Source organism: Colletotrichum acutatum (genome assembly GCF_030867785.1).
Source record: "Colletotrichum acutatum strain CBS 112980 chromosome Unknown BDZ83scaffold_7, whole genome shotgun sequence".
NCBI lineage: Eukaryota > Fungi > Ascomycota > Sordariomycetes > Glomerellales > Glomerellaceae > Colletotrichum > Colletotrichum acutatum.
Genome location: NW_026849001.1, coordinates 443,188 through 456,739, shown reverse-complemented (window position 1 = coordinate 456,739; position 13,552 = coordinate 443,188). Strand labels below are relative to the sequence as shown.

At 54.1% G+C, this 13,552-nt stretch overlaps 3 protein-coding genes across 3 annotated transcripts; 1 reads left to right on the top strand and 2 right to left on the bottom strand.

Moving 5' to 3' along the window:
• Window positions 1–4,026: 4,026 nt before the first annotated feature.
• Window positions 4,027–5,067, bottom strand: BDZ83DRAFT_747562 (ribosomal protein L4/L1 family protein; the record flags this gene model as incomplete). Its single annotated transcript, XM_060513455.1, has 2 exons — window positions 4,027–4,808; window positions 4,872–5,067. The coding sequence occupies 2 exons, from the start codon at window positions 5,065–5,067 to the stop codon at window positions 4,027–4,029; spliced, it is 978 nt and encodes a 325-aa protein (XP_060370402.1).
• Window positions 5,068–5,317: 250 nt separating this feature from the next.
• Window positions 5,318–7,158, top strand: BDZ83DRAFT_602428 (phosphatidylethanolamine-binding protein). Its single transcript, XM_060507169.1, has 2 exons — window positions 5,318–5,978; window positions 6,048–7,158. The coding sequence occupies exons 1-2, from the start codon at window positions 5,444–5,446 to the stop codon at window positions 6,857–6,859; spliced, it is 1,347 nt and encodes a 448-aa protein (XP_060370401.1). The 5' UTR covers window positions 5,318–5,443; the 3' UTR covers window positions 6,860–7,158.
• A 2,128-nt stretch (window positions 7,159–9,286) lies between these two features.
• BDZ83DRAFT_747560 (GATA transcription factor) lies at window positions 9,287–13,246 on the bottom strand (the record flags this gene model as incomplete). The annotated part of the gene is made up of 2 exons (XM_060513454.1): window positions 9,287–13,056; window positions 13,120–13,246. The coding sequence occupies 2 exons, from the start codon at window positions 13,244–13,246 to the stop codon at window positions 9,287–9,289; spliced, it is 3,897 nt and encodes a 1,298-aa protein (XP_060370400.1).
• Window positions 13,247–13,552: the final 306 nt, after the last annotated feature.

Here is a 13,552-nt window from a genome sequence, read left to right as displayed (position 1 = left end):
GCAATGCTATGATCAATGACTTGGGAGGATAATGACAACAAGGGGCCAGATGGAAGAGTTGAGCTGTCAGCTAACGGACCAGAGCTGGGAAAACGACCTGATACCCTGGAGGACAGTTGGGCTGTACATCTTTTGAGTTGAAGAATTCCACAAGCCGAACTAGCAATAGGGAATTCGGATAGACACAAGATAATGATATCAACAAAGAAAATTCGGCACAAAGCCACTGGGCAGATGCTGTGATCTTACTCGGGATGCAAGGCCCTGTTCAGACAGGTAACTTGATGGGGCAAGATATTGATCGCTGGAGCCCTTCGGGGGTATCGTCCTCTCAAGTGGTAGTACGACTTGGGTAGGTGAACGGATATGCCAACTGACTGGAATATTGCTTCGAGCCCTTTGGCAGAGCCAGCCGACCATCTGTAGCTGATCAGTGAGAAGCTTGCTCGCAGGGTCATGTTGTGGTGGGTCCAGTCAGGCGAGCCGGAACGCCGTTACCAGCCGGGACGAGATCGTCGTTAGCTGCATCTTAGACGGTCGAGACATACGGCTGTTACTTCGTGTCGTTCTTCTTTCTTTTTTTTTTCATTCTCTCCAACATATTCCATCGAACCGTCTGACTAGATGTCGATGGAAGACAAGTTGGGCAACGGAGTCGGTGTCCACTAAACACTTCACCACCTATCAACCTCACCCAGGTCAGGCAGAAAAAGGGGTCCAGCGGCCGTTGCCACGCAATTGTTCGTCGATAGTAGGATACGCTGGGTTTCGTATTCGGTGAGTTCTCGACTTCGGTCGGACTGGTGCTGGGGTGGGGCGAGTTGAGCTTTCGGCTTCGCTTCGGGGGGAGGAAGGGGGGGGAGCAGTCGGTATAAGGGGTCGTCGATTCTAGTGACCTTGATTTAGTTCTTGTCAAGGCCATGCTATGCTGTCCTTGTCGATGGAATATGGGTCTCGATGAGTGTCCTAGTCGGCTGTTGGTGCGTGTGGTGTTATGGGGGTCGAGTTTAAGATTGAGGGCAAGGCGAATCTTTTCAGGGTCGGTCGGTCTCACAAGGAATTCGATAGAGGCAAATTTTCGAGGATAGAGTAATTGATGGACTGAAGATCGGTAGAAGCCATTGGAAGCCTTTTGTGAAGTTGATGAGTCGATGTATCGAGGGGCCAGGGGAATCGAGATGGAAACGATAGCGTTGGTAACTTAAGGCGAAGGTTGGGGGACGAAGACGGCTCCTTTCTGTAGACCTTTGCCATCGAGACTAACGAGCTGGTACCAAGTGGTAGTCTGTATCGAAGGCCTTCCCCCGCTTATCCTGGCGCTGGTGGAGGAGAACCCGAAGCTTGCCTGAGAGGCTGGAGATGTGCCTAGTGTTATTTGGCAAAGTCTTCAAGTTGGTAGACAGCTTCACCAGCAGTGCCAAAGTACCAACCCACCGCCATGCAAAGCAAAGAGCGAAAGGGGAGAAAAGAGGAGTCGAAAGAGAGCAGGACGATATGCGGTGAAGGCGAGTCGGTTTATGAACGAGAAGAACCTGACACGAAGGGTTAAGAAGAGTAGGAGGAGAAGCTAGAAGCTTGCCCCGGGATCCTACATCAGGTTTAGGAAGCTCCGGTATGTACCCAGCTTGCCCTGCACTACGTCAGTACGGACCCCCCTTGGATTTGATTCCCTGGGTCCCCATTCGCGACGACAACAACACAACAACACAACACCACTGCAGTGGCCTTGAGAAGCGAAGAGTGGGGGACGTTGAAGGGGGGCCTAGTCCTGTCGTCTGCCCGGGGAATCTCACTTGCTTCCGGGAGGGAGGGGCTTTGCTAGAGGATCTGAGGATGTCGCTCATGGCATGGCACGATAGGTGATTGTCTAGAAGTTGATGAAGAGACACAACAAAAGCGTGGAACAAGTCAAGCGCAATAACAATCCTTTAGGTAGTCTACCTATGCAATGGTCATACAACGACCGCTCTCCTCCTCGTTGGACTGAAGACTTGAACTACCACATATCTACGTCACTGGTAGCCTCCAAATATCCAAATACGGGATGATGGGTACGGGGAACTAGGACGATGGGCAGGTGTACCCGGCGCGCCAAACCCAGCCCAACCATCCCTTGGACGGCCCGCCACGCCGGGTAGTAGGTACTAAGGTACAATAATTAGCATTACACAGGAGAAAACGTCCAAAACGCTTCTTTCAACGACCCGCTGTTTTCTCGCTGTAACTCATGGAATAGAGAGGAACCTGACTCCTGAGTCCTGTCAGGTCGCGTGCGGCGAGTTTCGGCGACCGTCGCCGAGTGCAAGTGGACAAGAGGGAGTATCCATGGAATGTCTTAACCCAGCAAACACAGGTTAGGATACTCTTTCGTATTGTACTGTACGACGGTGCTTCTGTTGTTGCTTCCACTCTTGCAGGCATCAAGGCGGGAAAGCAGGGATCTGGTCCAGCCTTGCAGGGCTCCATTATTCGAGGCGGAAGGAGGAGGAGGCGGAGGAGGAGGAGGATGAGGACATTTCTGCATGTTGGTCTCCTGAGACTTGTTCGACTTGGGAGTGCTGCATATTTGCGCAGTATGTTCTTTCTCCAATCTCGAAAGCCGTGCCCGATATCTGGCTGCATCCAGATTTCCTCGACACCCTCGAATTCGGCATCCAGAAGACGAATACAATACCGTAGGTCGTCAAAACATGGGGCAGAGTTATCTGTACCTTAATCCTACTGTATGATGTATAACACGACGGCAGCATGGGTGGTGCCCGCGGGCTTCTGGCAAGGTAGTTTGCCTTGGACAGCGGAAACTCTAAATTGAGGTAAGGCGGGTTGGGTGGTGGTGGATGTTTGCTGACGACTGGCTGAGTGGGCGGGAGTGGATGAGGCCAAGGACGAAAATGCCCCTGCCAGCAATGACGTAGGGCTGATGCGCATGGACCCCGATAGGTACGTCTCGCTCCGCCGCGCTGCACCGTAGCGGCGGCGCGCGGGAAACCTGCAACGCTCTTTTTTGTCGATTTTTTCGGGCCGGGTTGTTTAGCAACTCGCTCCACTTGTCCCGACGGGGGATATGGGACTGGGAAAGACCCGGAGCGTTCCCGGTGTCTACCTTACTGACTCTAGTAGTACTTCTGCTCCTCAAAAGTACTACCTTGCTTCGTAGTACTTTGAGATGCGGACTGAACTACAATACTGGACTTGAATACTCAGTCACAAGGTCTGCTTGCATTCGTGTCACTCTTTCCGTGTCGAGTATCACTGTTCAGTCTCGTCCTTTGCTTCGGCTGACTGAGCGTGCATATGCGCGTGTGGGTTTCCGTTCTCGGGGCGACGCAATAAGGCCCGGGGTTCCTGCCAGGTTCTTACGACGCAGTATGGCGTATCAGGTTTCCGAATAGAGGCAAGCCGGACGTCAACGGCCCCATAGTCGCCAGAGAAAGAAAGCCATGTTCTGCAATTGCCATTTTTGGTTTCAGCATACGCAACACACACGAATTGTTCAATTTGTGCATTCTACGGAGTGCCTAAATCCATATTGCCTTTTCTGGAGGGGAAAAGGGTAACATGCAAGTCACAGCTTTGGTGTTGATACATTTATGCAACTTGGCCAAGTACGTGACAGCGTAAGGTGCTCAGGTAGCCCCTCGTTGAAGTAGAATCAATTCGATTCATTGCAACTGGGCATATCAGCAACTTCTTATCAACCTCCAAAGTCTAGACATTTGGCCCCCTTATGGATCAACAGAGTCTTTTTCGAGCGCAAACATTTCTTAGCTGTTGAAAACCAAATGTAATATCTGGAACAACACTCGTGTTTATTCGATGACTCTGTTTTACCACACAGATCGGCAAATGCATCTTTCCCTTAGTATAGGTGACAGAGTGAACGGCAATTTGTGCCTTCTATTGCTACAAGCCGGAGAGGCGTCTTCTAAACAGAAGGTCTCCTCGTTGATTGGTGTTACATATATCGACAGATTTCTCTTCGTCTTCTTCTTCCCCTCCCCCCCTTTTCAAAGCACATTCGATGCTTCATGAAATGATCGAACCACCGATGGCTGGGCCGCGCTTCAAAGCACCGCCAATAAAGATCTTGCTGATCAAGTCACTCTGGTGCGACTCAATCATCTCGTTAAGCGCCGCGCGCTCAACAACCACGCGTCCCTCCTCCAACAGATCCTTGACATCCACATCGTGAACACCGAGACACCTGCCCTGATCTCCCACAGTCTCCATCGTCTCCTCCAACCTCGGCCTGTCCCCGTTGGTGATGAACAACGTCCGGCCGTGAGCCTTGCCCCACTGGTTGGCCTCGAGGACCTGCATCATCCACTTGCGGCGGTACTCCTCCGCAATCTTGGGTCCAACGAAGCCTCCGTCGGTCAGGGCGAGGAAATCCTGGGGCAGGGGCAGCTCCATGCCGTCCTCGCAGACGATGAGCTGGCCGCGGCGGTAGCGGTAGCTGAGGGCGGTGCGCCAGGCGACGTCGTAGACCTTGCGGTTGAGCGAGGTGCTGAAGTCGCGCGGCTTGGGGCCGTGGGCGACACCGCCGCCGCGGCGGATGGGCGACTGCTTCGTGCCGGCGCGGGCGCGACCGGTTCCCTTTTGCGGGTGTAGCTTTCTATGCGAGCCACGGACCTCCCATCTGGTCTTGGTACTGGCCGTACCCTGGCGGGTGGAGTCGCCCTCGTAGACGACGGCGAGATGGAGGAGGTCGCGGCGGAGGGGGAGGTAGAGGTGCTTCGTCGAGTAGGACTCGAGGGATTGGGGTTCGAGCGTCGGGAAGGCGTGAACTGTGACAGGAACGGACGTGGCTGAGAAGGGGACGTTAGTGATTGCATCTTGTACAGGATGGAATATGTTTCTGTAGAACGTACTTGGTGTCCACTCCGTCTGCTTAGGTGTGCTGTAGGCGGAGGTTGTGATGCCGGGGAATGGCGCCTCGGTGGCCATTGATCTCGTGAAGCTGGATGAGCCAATGAAGGAGGTTGCAGAGCTCGCTTTCCTGCACATCGACGAGAGGGACAGCCCCCTCATAGCCTCTCCAAGGCTCCTGACTCCTTTGCCGGCCATTGTGTGTACGGACGTCGCAAGAGGAGTTCACGATGTTCGATGGGCTGCTCCTTCGATGCGTTGGAATATCGGGAGCTGCAACCCTTTCCGCAGGAAACACGAAAATTTGGCCCGTCCTATCGAAGGAAGCTACCAATCAGGCAGCGTCAATTAATGGTACGTACCTGTAGTGTGCACGCTGTGTGGCTTGTCAATGGGAGCTCCAGTTCCCTGTCCGGGGCGGGATATTCCGCCGTTCAATTGGAAAAATAATTATGGAGACCCGCAAAGCAGACTCGTGAAGCTCTGGTGAAAAACCTCCTTCAGAAGCTCTGGTCGGGATTCAGACGACCACCCGCCGAACCCACCACGCCCCCCTCTCCTTTCACAGCCCAAAATGTCATCGTCGTGTAGGCAGGCCATCCGGCCGCTTCACCGATGCCTGAACAGAGTCGCCACGCCCCTGCCGATACGGAGAAGTCTTTCGACGACGCCCGCCCCTGCCGCCGAAGTGTACAAGGTGTCGCGCGAGCGTCCCGAGACCGTCGACCCCGTCGAGCTGGACCCCAACACGGCCGTCGCGCCGTGGGCCGAGAAGGATCTGTGGAAGGCAGGCACACCGCCCGTTGGTTCGAGACGTCGCCGTTATGCCATCCGCACGAGTTCAAACATCCCCTTTGAGCAGCTGCCCTACCAGGCCTTCCAGGAGGCGCGCAAGATCCTCGCCGCCGACCGCGAGGAGAAGCTGCGTGCTATTGTGAAGGAGACGGAAGCGATCAAGTTGCTGGAGGGCTTGAGTGGTGATGAGGTCAGGGGAGGAGAGAGGATGCGTCAGATGAGGCTGTCCAGTCTGCGGAAGCAGGTCGAGAGATTGAAGATTCTGGCGGATATCAACGATCCCGCTGTCAAGAGGCGGTTCGAGGATGGACTCGGTATGGACACATGACGTAGATTTGTGTGCTTGAGACGCGCATTGAGAGCTAACATGCCTTCTGGAACAGGTGACATGAGCAAACCCATCTACCGCTTCCTTGCCGAGCGCAAGTGGCAATCCTACGAGGCCAAGATGATTGAGCAGCGTATCCAACAGCTCAATATCATCCCCGATATTCTCCCCAAGATCAAGCCGACCTACGACGTCCAGCTCTTCTTCCGCCGCTCCAAGGTCCCCCCCGGCAAGATCCTCCCCAGCAACATCTCCGAGGTGCCCCCGCGTCTGCGCATCACCCCCTTCACGGCAGGCGAGCGTCTCGTCTCCATCGTTATCATGGACTCGGACATACCCTCCGTCGAGACCGACGGCTTCACTAAGCGCTGCCACTACCTCGCCGCCAACGTCCCCGTCTCGCCGACAGCAACGTCCATCCCGCTCTCCAAGATCCGCGACGAGGCCCAGCTCGCCGTTCCCTATCTGCCCGCTTTCGCGCAAAAGGGCTCCCCCTACCACCGCCTCTCCGTCTTCATTCTCGAGCAGGGCGACCAGAAGCTCGACACCGCCCAGCTCAAAAAGCTCTACCAGGCCCGCGACGGCTTCTCCCTCAAGTCGTACCGCGACAAGTTCAACCTCAAGCCCGTCGGCTTCAACATCTTCCGCACCATCTGGGACGAGAACACCGCCGGCGTGATGGAGCGCGCCGGCGTGCCGGGCGCCGACATTGAGTTCCGCCCGAAGCGCGTTTTCTCGCTCAAGGAGCCCAAGAAGGCCCGCGGTTGGGAAGCCAAGCGCCAGTCCGCCAAGTACAAGCACCTGTGGAAGTACACCAAGCGTATCAAGGGGTACTCCAACGCCAAGGGCTTGGTCAGGAGAAAGTAGAGAGGGAAACGTCGTGCGTGTTCGTAGGAGCAGAGAGGAGGACGGACACGAGTACCCAGGCGGCCGAACCACAGAGCCGGGATGTAACGCAGCGGAAGAAGCTGGAAGCGAAAATCGGGGAAGCAAGTGCGGTGTTGTTAAAATGTGTAGAATACGTGTACTTTATATCCTATCACCTGGCTGTAGATGGGTGCAGTCTCAAGGCTGCACGGTTGTTATAGATCACCTACTGTCAACTCTGGATCCTCGGCCTCCTCGCCATCATCCTCGCTCTGTGTCACTAACCATTCGCTACCTTCATATTCAGACGAAAGGATGGACCGAAGATCGTGTGCTTCTCCTGGACTGATGTATATTTCGAAGATGATTGATGTTACCCAGGCAAACGCGAGCCAGCCGTTATCATGCACTAGAGATACCCGACACTCGGGTACAAAGGCACCAGGGTCGACGTGACTCTGTGCGATTCCTTTGGGGCTCATTGAACTATATCTCGATATTGGGCTTTGTAGGGAGACCCGTAGAATCAGCCTTAGCATTGAAGTGCCGGGGTTCGGACGCATTAGCGAGGGCCGCACTGTAGATTCTCCGCTCCTTTGGGCCTTGGAGAGCTGCTCCCCAACACCAGACCTGCCCGGGCAAGAGAGGACTTTATCCCTCTGGCTATCATGTCGGGCGTGTATGTCTTCTCGGAGACGTTCAGGAGGTTGTCCACGAATACAAGCGTGAGGAGCAGTGATTTATCAGAGCGAGGAAATCGCCTAGGGATGCGAGCTTGGGGAGTAGCGGTTCACGAGAGTACAAATATCTCTTATCAATATGTGGGTAAAGAGCAGTGCTTTATGAGAGCAAAGATGCTTCGATTGTTCAATTTACGAAACATAGTCAAGTAAGATAACACTCTTCTTCGTCGAAGAAGCACATTTAGTATTCATTTTCTTTCAAACATATCTAAGAAATTACTCACAAATATGAGTGTGAGGAGTAACGCTTGAAAAGAGGCAACGTGCCCTTTCACTCTAACTGTGAGAGGGGTCTTGTTTCCCTCAAGTCTCGAGAGCGTATCGAGCGGTTGGCTTTTCTCAACAACTAGGTGTACTCGAATTTGAGTTGGTGCCAGTAGTTGAATCTTGCATTGGGCATGAAAATCTCAGACGATACTGATCGGCTGTGACAGGTCCGGCGTGTTGTTTTTATATGTCCCTTTTGATTGCGATGATTTGTTCCTGCTTCTTCTTGTTCATTTATATCTCAAGTTGAAGGCTACGTCGGGCATTCATCTCTTCCTGGAAATGGCAAAGAGGTCACCTACGAATGATGAGAGTGACCGGCTGTGGTGAGAGAATATGTGTGTGTGTGTGTGTGTGTGTGTGTGTGTGTGTGTGTAAAGGGGAGGCAAACGAAGAAGAAACAAGACTTCATTGATAGCTCTTGCTCGTCGTCACCCAACGCCTAATACACACATTTCAACGTCAACACCATCCTCAGCTCAACGCGACTATCAATTGGATCGCTTCCACTGACGTCTCGAGGTATGCCTTTGTATCTGGCTTTCTCTGGCTGTTCTCTGACGACTCTTAACGCGATTCTCGACGCAATTTCCAGTGGGATTCTCGATACGACAATCGACAGGAGCGCTTCAACTGTCACTCTTGAGACACACCTCTGCGTTGACCCTTTTTACAGCTGTTTCTGGCAGGCGAGGTAGGCTACACTAGAAACTCTCAATCTCGAGATACCGCCAAGGGACAACGCAGGCAGCCATCACTTCGACCTGACACATTAGCCCCGGAAATTTCGGGCTTGCATGCAGTATTACCGGACGTCGTCGGATAACACTACTGGTATTTATGTGGACTTTCAATCTCCAACACACAAGCCCCCATCCGAGCTTAAAATAAAAACTGCAGTAACTGAAGTTTATGTTGGTAATCTGCGCCTCGCTCTCCGCGAGTACTGACGAAAGCGTCTATCTGCCGACGACAGGTGTTATTCAACCTTGGGTCAGTTCTGAAAAGTAGATTGAAGCTGTACATGACATATGTAATGACGAAACGGTATAAGTCACTATGAGGTAGGAAGATTACATGGGGTTGTCACGAATGAGAGGTATGTATGTCATTAACAAATGTATTGCTGGGATAAGGCCAATTGCCTCATCCTAAACTATCGAATCAATGCAGTAGCAGAGGCAACGTATGACTCATCACCATAGCACCAAGGCCGGTGTTGTGAACTCTAGGTCCACCCAGGCATCCTCTTTGTGATGCCCCGAAACGCCTTCTCCCATATATCTCATGCCCGCAGGCGCGCTGTTATGATGCAACTCACTCAAAACCAATAAGAAATATCATACGACTCGTGGCGATGCTGCGCGTATTGCGTGGACCCATGTCCCGCGCTTTCGTGAAAACTTCCACCGGGTATCTAGTCGCGTGCGGCATCATCTGCCGCCTGGCGCTCACGCATGTTCTTCTCCCACGTCTCCCAATCCTCGTAATCACTCGTTTGCCGAGTCGGTCGCGGCGTCGGCTTGGATGGCGAATCCAACAGATCACCGAATTCGAGTTGACAGTCTGAATCCATCATCATACTGGTGATGTCAAAACTTGAACCAGGAGCATTCATGGACTCCGCCAATGCTCGATTCATAGCCTCTAGCATATCAGAGTCATACTGGTGGTCGACCGGTTGGTTTGAAAGGTACTCCTCCAAGGCCATTTCCATCTGAGAGAACTCTTCATGATGCAGGCGAGGGCTCCTCCGGATTTGGCCCTTAGCCGACCGCGGAGTCCTCATAGGCGTGCGGCGCATAGCCATGGGTGATCGAAGCATATCGCCCGACCTCAGCGACCGCGAGACACTCCTAGTGACGCTTCTAGTGATGGGACGATGGCTGGGTGTCGGTCGAGTGGGAGTCTTGAAGGGGCCGCTGTTAGCAGGCCTTTCCCGAGGGGGCGGTGTCGACGGACGAGCGATGGGGCTCCGAAACAGATCTTCGAGGTCATCATTAGGAATAGCCAGGTTCTCCTTATTCGACCCGGTGTCCTTCTGCGCCTCGTCCTTGCTAGACTTGTCGGTGGACTCCTTGTTTTGTGCAGCTTCCGCCGAGACGTTCAGTTCCGGCGCAGTTTGTACGATGTTAACGGCAACCTCGCCCAGGACCTTAGCAACGCCTTCCTTTCGAGGTGAAGGGAATAGGAGCCGTCGGGTGCCACCCATATCTTGCACCACGTCGGTATTGTCGAGGGTGATTGGGCTCTTGGCGGTACCGCTTCCTCGAGAGTGGGTAGACCCCGGGTTGGAGGCATGCCCGGGCGACGCTGGCCGTGAGCCCTGATAGTCAGGCGGTTGAGACATCGATAGCTGAGAGACTGATCGCTGTGAAGCTTCGTTGGCATTGCTGACCTGTGAGATGCCGCGAGATCTGCTCTCATCCATGGGCGAGATGCCCCGATCGTCGGGCCCGATGGGGTCCGTAGTGAAGTAAGCTTCAGACGTCGGATTGAGCGGGTTTGCCGAATCCGACTTCTTCGTCCTGGGCGGTCTAGGAGCTCGCCCAGTACCCCGAGGCCGTCTTTGTTGACTGAGTCGAGATCTGTCCTTCTCCCATTTTTCCGATGGCCGATGCGCCTTCCATTTACACAACCAAATACCACAGGGATTGCAGAGCATATGCCATTTCCATTCTGACTTATCCTCATGAGGTGCCAAGCCTTTCTTGATGACCTGGTATTTGGTGACTTTATCTTCATCATCTCGCTCCAAGACCAGGATGGCAGTGATTCTGCCAGGCTTGTCCGAAAACTCGGTGAATTCGGGGACACCCTCATGCTCTTGAGACCAAATCTTGCGCCATGTGGGAGTCTCAATAGCACCACAGTTGTTGCAGTACATGGGGGTTTGCCCACTCTCGATGGCCTGCAATAGCTTTTCTCTGATGGCTTTCTTCTTGACATAATTCTTGTTTGCCTTCTGGGCCTGGGTCGGTGATCTTGGGGGTTGAAACGCGTCGCTTGGCGGGCAGGGCGCTTCGGAGAAAGAGGTTATATCTGGAAGTGGGAGAGCTGGCAATGCGATAGGACCGATCGGGTCGCTGGCCGGGACCATAGGAAGTGCCTGCGAAAATCCTGCAGAAGTAGACCGAGAAAGAGAAGGTGGTGCGGAAGGAAGAGCAAAGACCTCGGCTGCGCTAGGAGCCGATGTCGAAGGCTCCGGCAACACTACATCAGGTGCTTTATCCTGCACAGCTTGTACAAGTTGCTCGAGTCTTATGTCAAGGCTATCTTCAGACCGAGGGGCCTCGAAACTGGGAGCACTTTGACTGTCCATATCGACATCAGGCTTTATCACCACAACCGGCTCCTCTTGTTGTGGTGAGGGCTCTTTTCCCGCAGGCTGCGGAGGCACTGTCATGTTGGACTCGCCGACGGCGTGCTGTAGAGGAGGCAGTAATGGCTCTGTCGACGGCGTCGAAGTGGGTGCTTTAGGAGGGGGTTGCTTCCGGATCTTCGGAGCATTATCTATTTCGCTGGGTACATGCTCCGCCAGCTGAAAGACTTGGATGGGGATACCGGATTCATCTATGTGTTCCTTGGTCTCATTGCGATTCGTTTTTCGCCCTTTGGATTGTTTCGGTGCAGTAGCAACGGGTTTCGGAAGTGGCTTCATAATGTCGCCATCGAAAAGGTCGTCAACGCCGCCGCTCATAAAGCCAGAGTCATGCTGTGGCATTGGCATTGGCATTCGCATAGGAGGGAGTATCGGGCTGGACGCCGGCGGACTTGACCGCACAAAGCTGGTGGTACGAGGGACGGGCGGTGAAGATCCAATGGCTGCAGGGCTGTCCTCGGAGAAGTTGGGAGACACGGCCTCTGAGTCCGGGGAGCGGCCATCTTGTTGACTCGGAGACATGGCAAAGGGCGGTTCGGAAAACTGGGGTTGGCTGGGAGGCGTGGCGGCCTGGCTCAATGTCGACTGCCGACGCAACTTGCTACCCTTCGTGGCCTTGCCACCCTGTGGCATTGAGGGACCTCTGTCTGGGACGGGTGTCGGGGCTCTAGGCACATCCTGCATGTGAGGGCCCATAGAAGGGTCTTGAGAAATTCCGGCCGGTCGCAAGGTTCGCAAGGAGCCAGCCGTGCTTGCTGTGACGCGGAGAGGGCCAGAGCCGCCACCAAAAGGGGCATTGATGTTGCCTGTGACCTGGGTCATGGTTGCCCTCTTCTTCTTGGCTGGACCATCGTCGCCATCGGTTCCATCCTCATAGCCCGACGTGTTACCTTGAGTCTCAGCCCTCGGCTGCTTTCGGGGGCGACCACGCGGTCGTCCGGTAGATCTTGATTTCTTTGATGTGTTTGAAGCCCTGGATGATGGTCTCGATGGTGGATTCACTTGGGTCTCGGTTGCTGTGTCAACAAGGGTAGGGGCCACCCGATTAGGCCCTTCAGAATTTTGCATGGGCGCTTGGCGTATGGTCTGTTGAAGTTGTGAATTTTGCATTTGCTGTGGCGGGGGTCCATTGTAGGCAAAAGAATTGCTTCGCTGCATTTGTTGTCGTTGCTGTGGTGGTTGTGGTTGATGATGGAACTCGTTGTGGTGCTGGGGCAGGTGGTGAGGGGATGCACCATTTTGGGGATGTTGCTGGTTGCCCATCTGCTGATTCGACTGCATGAAGCTGGCCCACTCGGCATGGCTATTGGGCGTGAGTGCACCCTCATTGGGTCTCGTGGGTTGTATCTCGACGCTCATGTGGCTTTCAGAGCGCTGATATGAGTGTCGAGCGTCTGGTCTAGGTTCGACTTCGTATCTCGGTTGTGTCATGGCGGCTACTGGCTTCAGCTTCAGTTTGATCTCCAAGATCTCCTTGACGCCACCGCTAAAAACCGAAAGAGGATTCCTGGTGGTGCGGCCAATGATCCTCTTGCCATCTGTGTTGTTCATGATCCATCCTAGGAAGCCCTGTCCGACCAATGGCTCATCGGGTTCGGAGTAGTCGTATGCGTAGACGGCGAAGTCGCGAGTGGCGTCGCTCAGCAGCTCAGGGCTGCACTTAACAACGGCCTGGGCACACAACTTCAAGTCTACCATGCCGACTGTGGTTTTCTCGTCGATTGGTACTGTCTGGACGGTGAGTAGTTCTGAGTGTCGTGCCAGGAAGCTCTCGCCGCTGTCGGCGAACGCGTAAATGACCTTGACTGTATCTCCCAGTCAGTATATCCGGCGGACGACAGAGCAGGAATAGAACTGAGAGCACTCACGGCCCATGGTTCGAATCTGGACACCCGCATCATCCATATCTGCTGGGCCAGGAGGAGGCTGTGGTGGCATCGCTTGGCCGTTACCTCCCCAGTTACCCACAGGCGCTGATGGCATTGGCGACGCCATCGTAGGCGAGGCTGTCACCGACTCGAGTGTTCGTCCAGTTCGAAAGCGAGGTGACGGGTGAATATGAAAGGACGAATAGATAGAGGTATTGCCGACAGAGTCGAGTGGTGCCGGCAGTAGTTGTTGGGCGGTGACCAAGGGTAGGAAAAAAGGAAAAGAAAGTGGAGGGATTGAGAGTTGAGAGTGGGTTACGAATTGGTGTTTGTAGTGGTTAAAGTGGTAAAGTGCAGGCGTCACGTAAAGCGCGGGGCGGGTATCATGGCCGTGGTCGTGAAGGAAGTCGCGTCCTGGGCCCGGCTTTGGTGT

Bases quoted from the DNA above. Each gene is read 5' to 3' on its own strand.
- BDZ83DRAFT_602428 (XM_060507169.1), top strand. From the start codon at position 5,444: ATGTCATCGTCGTGTAGGCAGGCCATCCGGCCGCTTCACCGATGCCTG. The intron at 5,979-6,047 runs GTATGGACACAT...CTTCTGGAACAG, and splicing joins GCGGTTCGAGGATGGACTCG to GTGACATGAGCAAACCCATC.